The sequence below is a fragment of the Erpetoichthys calabaricus genome, chromosome 2 (assembly GCF_900747795.2).
Source record: "Erpetoichthys calabaricus chromosome 2, fErpCal1.3, whole genome shotgun sequence".
NCBI lineage: Eukaryota > Metazoa > Chordata > Cladistia > Polypteriformes > Polypteridae > Erpetoichthys > Erpetoichthys calabaricus.
In genome coordinates, this window is record NC_041395.2 from 96,826,988 (window position 1) to 96,834,685 (window position 7,698).

Here is a 7,698-nt window from a genome sequence, read left to right on the forward strand (position 1 = left end):
GATCATCTGCAGGCTTTTTGCTGCTCTTGACCTGCGTTTTGCTTGTCTCGTCATTGTTTTAAGAGCTGGGAGCACATGAAGCGTGTCTGCCAACAGCAATCCAACAACTGCTAGGTTAGATGTCCGTGGACTTGTTTTAAATGATGTCTCACTGCCTTGTCTTGCGTGACGTTGTAAAAACAATACTTGTCCTTTATTTCCGGACCCGGGCATGGTTAAACGCATGCTAAGAAGGTGCCGTCGGATCATCTGCTGTCGCGCTGCTATCAGTCTTCCGTGCTGTACTACGCCCTCCCTCAATCGGATGTAACAGTCACTTAAAACATAAAAGGCTTCAACCTGGCTGGGACGCTACAATACTTTTGAATTTTACTGCTTTCATATTCTTTACCTTTCTCTGTATGTGTATCGCGCCATCATTTGTTTGAGCCTTTCGAATTCCACTGCCTTCATAATCTGTTATCTACCCTTTTTTCTCTCCAACGCTTTTGGGTCTCTTTTCTCCACGCTGCTCTTTCTTCTTTACTTAATGTATTGTCCTTATACGCTTTATATGTGCTATACATGTTCTATATCCCCGCAAGACGCTCTGTGGCCATTCTCTTTCGTCTCGCGGGTCTTTTATTCACCTTCCGTGATCTTAACGTGAAGGTCACGTATCGTCTCCTAGTCAATCCCTCCCACAGGATTTTTTTGTATAATAGATATATACAGTACTGTGCAAAAGTTTTAGGCAGGTGTGAAAAAATGTTGTAAACAAAGAATGCTTTCAAAAATGGAAGTGTTAATCATTTATTTTCATAAATCAACAAAATGCAGTGAATGAACAAAAGAGAAATCTAAATCAAATCAATATTTGGTATGACCACCCTTTGCCTTCAAAACAGCATCAATTCTTCTAGATACACTTGCTCACAGTTTTTGAAGGAACTTGGCTGGTAGGTTGTTCTAAACATCTTGGAGAACTAACCACAGATGATCTGTGGATGTAGGCTTCCTCACATCCTTCTGTCTCTTCATGTAATCCCAGACACACTCGATGATGTTGAGATCGGGGCCATACTATCACTTCCAGGACTTCTTGTTCTTCTTTACGCTGAAGATAGGTCTTAATGACTTTGGCTGTATGTTTGGGGTCGTTGCCCTGCTGCAGAATAAATTTGGGGCCAATCATACACCTCCCTGATGGTATTGTATGATGGATAAGTATCTGCCTGTATTTCTCAGCATTGAGAACACCATTAATCCTGACCAAATTCTCCAACTCCATTTGCAGAAATGCAGCCCCAAACATTCAAGGAACCTCCACCATGCTTCACTGTTGCCTGCAGACACTCATTATTGTACCGCTCTCCAGCCCTTCGACGAACAAACTGCCTTCTGTTACAGCCAAATATTTCAAATTTTGACTCATCAGTCCAGAGCACCTGCTGCCATTTTTCTGCACCCCAGTTCCTATGTTTTCGTGCATACTTGAGTCGCTTGGCCTTGTTTTCACGTCGGAGGTATGGCTTTTTGGCTGCAACTCTTCCATGAAGACCACTTCTGGCCAGACTTCTCTGGACAGTAGAAGGGTATACCTGGGTCCCACTGGTTTCTGCCAGTTCTGAGCTGATGGCACTGCTGGACATCTTCCGATTTCGAAGGGTAATAAGTTTGATGTGTCTTTCACCTGCTGCACTAAGTTTCCTTGGCCAACCACTGCGTCTACGATCCTCAACGTTGCCTGTTTCTTTGTGCTTCTTCAAAAGAGCTTGAACAGCACATCTTGAAACCCCAGTCTGCTTTGAAATCTTTGTCTGGGAGAGACCTTGCTGATGCAGTATAACTACGTTGTGTCTTGTTGCTGTGCTCAGTTTTGCCATGATATGAAACTTCCACAACCTCACCTTGGTAGCAGAGTTTGGCTGTTCCTCACCCAGTTTTAAGCCTCCTACACAGCTGTTTCAGTTTCAGTTAATGACTGTGTTTCAACCTACGTGTGATTTTGATGATCCATTAGCACATGTTTGGTATAATTGGTTGATCATACACCTGACTATAATCCTACAAAATCCCTGACTTTGTGCAAGTGTACCTGTATAATTGATGCTGGTTTGAAGGCAAAAGGTAGTAACACCAAATATTGATTTGATTTAGATTTTTCTTTTGTTTGCTCACTTTGCATTTTGTAAATTGATAACAATAAACAATCATTATTTATATTTCTGAAAAACTAAAACTTTTACACAGTACTGTATATATATCCATCCATTATCCAAACCTCTAGAGCCAATCCCAGCCAACACAGGGTGCAAGGCAGGAGACAAACCCCGAGCAGGGCGCCAACCCACCACACACACACACACACACACATATATATATATATATATATATATATATATATATATATATATATATTACAGTGGAACCTCAGTTCATGACCATAATTTATTCCAAAACTTTGGTCATGAACCGAAGCAGTTTCTCCCATAGGATTGTATCTGAATACAATTAATCCGTTCCAGACCGTACGAACTGTATGTATGTATGTATGTGTATATATATATATATATATATATTTTAGTTTTTAAGCACAAATATAGTTAATTATACCATAGAATGCACAACGTAATGGTAAACTAAATGTAAAAACATTGAATAACACTGAGAAAACCTTGAACAACAGAGAAAACTAACACTGCAATAGTTCGCGCTATAGTGCTAGGAACCGCTCGCTAAAAACACTTTTTTTAATGAGTTTTAAGTACTGGGGAAAAAATGAACATTTGAAAAATCCGTAATTTAATAAACCACCAAGAAAAGTAACATTGCAACAATGCAGGCTACGAACCGATCACTGTAAATAGAACTGAAAACAAAAACTAGCCTTCTCTACCTTATGCGTCCCTTGCTCGCTCTCTCTCCCCCGCCTGTGTGTGTGTCTCTCTTTTGCGAGCCTGCAGCGCCTGTGTGTGTGTCTCTCTAGCGCGCTCCTGTGTGTGTGCGCGTCCTCTCTCCCCCTCCTGTGTGTGTGTGCGTGCGTCTCTCTTTTGCGAGCCTGGAGCGCATGTGTGCGTGTCTCTCTAGCGCGCCTCTCTCGCGTGCTCCTGTGTGTGTGCGCGCGCACACGCCTCTCTCGTGTGGTCCTGTGTGTGTGTGCGCGCGCACGGCACTCTCTGTCTCACGCTGCCTGTGTGTGTGCCTCTGTCTCTCGCGCTGCCTGTGTGCGTGTGTGTGTGTGTCGCTCTCTCTGTCTCTTGCTCGCTGTACAGGAAATGCACAGAGAGAGACTGAACATGTACAAACCGAAAGGGAACCTGGCTTGTTCATATACCGAGTGTGTGGTCGTGAACCGAGGCAAAAGTTTGGCAAACTTTTTGGTCGTAAACCGAGTTGTACGTGTACCGAGACGTTCGTGAACCGAGGTTCCACTGTATGTATATATATATATATATATATATATATATATATATATATATATATATATATATATATATATATATTCACAAATTTTTTTTTATTTTATTTTTTTATTAATTGCTTGCTGTGGTTCAACATTGGTGTTCATAGATGCCCATTCCATCAGAAACTTTATCTCTGATTTCATTGAAACAAACCACATGGTGTAAGTAACAAAAAAAAATCTGCATGAAATAATAATAAGCATAAATTACACTGCATAGCCAGCTCAACATTTTGTAGCATTTGCATTATGTTTTTGAGCCTGTAACTTACCTTTTTACATGAAAAGTCCACAGCAAGAAGTTCAGAAGATTTTCAAAGCAAAACATCCAATGGATACAGAGGTGACAAAAGCGAAGGTAGTGTCATTTCTCTCCTCATTTACTCACAGTCTAAGCAGTCAAGTGTTCAGTCTTTTTTTAGATGCTGTTTAGCCCTATTAATTAGGATCTGACTTCTGTTTCTAACAGATAATTGGTTTTGGCGTGGCCTTGCTGGATGGAGTAGATCCCAACCCCTCCAACTTTGTTGGAGCTGGAGTTATCCACACAAAGACAATCCAAGTTGGCTGTTTGCTGCGCTTAGAACCAAATACTCAAGCCCAGGTGTGTGAATTTTAAGTTTATCATTTCTCTTTCTCTTTTCATTTCCCTTTTTTTCCTAAAGAAATCTTATGGAGATTGTTTCCTGCAATGCCAAACACTGATTTCTCATTTACGTCCTAATGTAGTCTGATTCTTTACATCCTGAATTAGCTTTTTTTTCTTTTCCTTTTTAATTCCTCTTGACATTCCAACGGAGGTCCACTCTTAGTTTTATTAAGCGTTTCTTTCTTATTAATTATGATTGCCTGTCATGGAAGCTTTGATGTTGTCCAGATTACAGAAAATGTTGAATGTGAAGGTGCAGAGATACTGAGCCTCTTTGTTTCATTTTGTGTGTGTTTTTGTTTTCATTATGTATTTGATTTATTCTTTGATTGCAAGTGTGATGCCCATGAGAGAATTCTGCTGAGACAGAGGAAAATGCTTTTTCAAAAATGTGTAGAATTCTGTAATATTTCTGTTCAAATGTTTTCATGTCATAAGTTAATTTTATTTTTTTGGTATGACTTTTGTTTTACAGATGTACCGCCTAACATTAAGAACAAGTAGAGACACTGTATCACAAAGGTTGTGCGGACTTCTTTCAGAACAGTTTTAATTAACAGTCATTTCTCAGTACCTTAACAGCAAATTCTTACCCGGTCTTGCAGAGATGCAAGCTTATAAAACTTGTCCTGTTTGTACAATTGTGCTTTTTTTAATTGTTTCTCATAATCTAAACCGTTCCATACTTTGTAACTTTTCTGACCCTCTTTCTCTAATTGATTTTCAAATGATACAATGTACAGTGTAAATTAAAAAAATATAACCGTTCTTGCCATTTAGCTTTACTAATTACATGTTTACTATGCTCCTTTTTATTGGTAAGCAAAGCCTTTTTTGTTACAAAATATATATGTATAAAAAAAGAGTAAATTGAATGTGACTGGATTTTTTTGTGTTTTTGTCTTCATAGTTTAGCCATTGATTCGATCAAATTATGAATTTGATAGGACTTGTGTACTTGCCAGGTGTTTAGACTTTTTTAAAACAGCATTGTTCAACGGTGACTGGCGAATGTTTCTCTTAAAAATCAACCTGCACTCCGCAGCAGGAGAAGCGATGAATGTGATTCTGTTTACCAATTTCTTTTTTCTTAAGAGAATGTTAAATTCTAAACAGTAAGAAAATATCCAAATATTTCACAATTTCCACTAGATTTCTGTGCCTAAAGTTCAGCCAATCCCAAAGGTCTTTCCTGTTCTGGAGTATCCATGATGTCCAGATGTCTCCATAGCACTGCACTGCCTATCCCCTCTGTGCCTTTTATTTTCAGATTATTTTCTGACATTATAATGGACTTTCAGTCCCTTGAGACATTTTGGCATATTTATCGCCAGTGTCCACATCATATTCTAACAAGTGCCCTTGCCTTTGAAGTGTTGTATGCAATGTTTGTATTGTATTTTTTAATAATTCAAAACCATTTGAGGTAAAACGTTTTGCTTCACAGCCAAATCAAGCCACTTCAGTGTTTGATGGACATAAAAGCAGCAGTCATGATGAGCGGATGTTTGTTGTGAGAGGCCATCTTTGACTGACAGTGTGCAGCATTCACATATTACTGCCTTTTCTAGTCATTGCGTCTTAAACCGCTACTTGCAAGTGTGGTTGGCAGGACAAGGCAGTCTGAAATGAGTCATGTGATGGGTCATGTCGGTGTGTAACGTTTTCAATGAAAGAAAATGTGAAATATAAGTTGCATAAGACAATGTCATATTTAAGAGCATAAAGTTTACAAAGACACCATTCAGCAAATTCAGCTTGTTTGGTTAGCTAATCTGCTCAATTCTATAATAATTTTATAAAGGAATTTCTTTTGATAAGTAAAAACATAATAAAAATATGATTACAAAAACATTGTTGGTGTATTTGCTTCAGCATTGTGATTTATTATAGTTGGGTGGTCTTCTGTCACACACTTTGATGAAAAGCAAAGAGCGCTGCTTCTCTGTAACAAATGGCTTTAATATTTTCTAACTAAGCACAAGTTCCTTTGAGCTTAGGATTTGGAATTGCAAAGAGCATATCATTAATATTTTTATTACGTTGCTTTGATTTCCATGCTCTATTTTTAATTCATTTTTTGATTTTTTTTGTCAATTTCTCAAAAAACATTTTGTGTTTTTGATTTTAATGGACGCAGCCATTTTGCTCTTCTGGATTTCATGGGTGCTGCCATTTTGTGTGCTTGGTTGCAGTGAGGCAGCAGGATGCGATATGTGGGCCGTCTTACCTGTGAGACCACGAAGCCGTGATGTATAAGAAACTAACATTCAGACTTCAAAAGCTCTAGAAGTGACATACTAGTGGTCACACATCTAAACTGAATTACTGAGAAAAGTGTTCAGCTTTAGACTTTTGCGGTGTGTCTGTAATAGCAGTTTGCCATTTTCTTTGATCTTCACTACAGATCAGGCTCTGTTTGTGTTTGTCCCCAAAATAACATTTGCTTATCTCTGGCACACTACATAAAACTGACAGAACAGTCGGTGCAGGCCTGGTGGTATTAGAAACATTATATTTAAAACTCGCCTCTGCTTCTCATGTACCTTGTAAAAGAAAGCAATTAAAAGTTTGTTGTGGCACTGGCTGCCCTTTTTTCAGTTGACCATTTATTTCACCTACCTAATGATGCTGATGAGCATTGTCTGGAGGAATCCATCGTTCATTTTAACACATGGTCCTCCATACAAACGGGTAAAGTGCTAAAATGAAGTTCAGGTCGTAACAGTAATGTGAGTGAAACTTGTAGCAAATCCTGCAGGTTCATGTTGCTGCAATAAAAACCGAATGACCACGTTCAGGATCATCGGCTCTTCTTCCCAAGTGATGGAGTGGCAACTATGTGGCTTAATGGACAAGAGGTAAAAGAGAGTGGCTTTGAAGGGGCCAAGACACTGTCATGGTTCATAAGCCATCTGAAATTCAACAAATCCTGCAATAAACCATTATTTCTGTCCCAGTTATATACTGTTTAAATGTTCCACAGCCATTGGACCTTAAGAATACGCCACCTATGAGAAGAAGTACTAACCATAAAAAATGAGCTTGGCAGTGGGTCCCGGCCAGGTCTACAGGGATGACATGCTGAGGTTCCTTATTTAGACCCCCAAGATCTTGGCAAACGTGCTTGTTTTCTGCGTTCATGTGCTGTTCGACTATTTGGAGCTCTGATTTCACCTTTCTACTTAAGTGCTTTTTGTGGGTTTCCAGGCAGACTATTTGGAAAAATGGGAAGTTGGTGTTGATTTGTTACTTGAACTGCAAAAATAAAGCATTTAAGGATAAACTGCGTTTTGTGAAAATGAAAGTTCAAATTAAACATATGGATTGTGTATAACTTTGCTCCAAATGCATTTCAGCCAAAAAAAATGGCATTTCAGGCTGACCAGGTTCTATGCTTTATTTTTAACAACTGACTAAGGTCCATTTAATTGTGTTGCGTCACAATTCAGACAATTCAGGTAGCTTTGTTTAGTCCGTGTTGTAGTCCTGAGTTCGTCAAGTGTTCACAAGACTCGGGTTTTTCCGCCAGTCCGAGAGCAGGTGACCGCAGTAAAGGTTGAACTGCACAAAAATATCAGTTTTCCACAAAGGCCGTCGGTCA

General features: G+C 39.1%; 1 protein-coding gene across 2 annotated transcripts in view; it reads left to right on the forward strand.

Annotated features, from left to right (window-relative positions):
• LOC114646156 (AP-2 complex subunit alpha-2) overlaps positions 1–5,946 on the forward strand; it is a 231,694-nt gene extending 225,748 nt beyond the window's left edge. For both annotated transcript variants that reach the window (XM_051922801.1, XM_051922802.1), the window contains 3 exons: positions 3,734–3,803; positions 3,915–4,049; positions 4,570–5,946. In XM_051922801.1, coding sequence (XP_051778761.1) covers positions 3,734–3,803; positions 3,915–4,049; positions 4,570–4,647 — 283 coding nt within the window. In that variant the 3' untranslated portion in view covers positions 4,648–5,946. The remainder of the gene's footprint in view (positions 1–3,733; positions 3,804–3,914; positions 4,050–4,569) is intronic.
• The last annotated feature ends 1,752 nt before the right edge of the window (positions 5,947–7,698 follow it).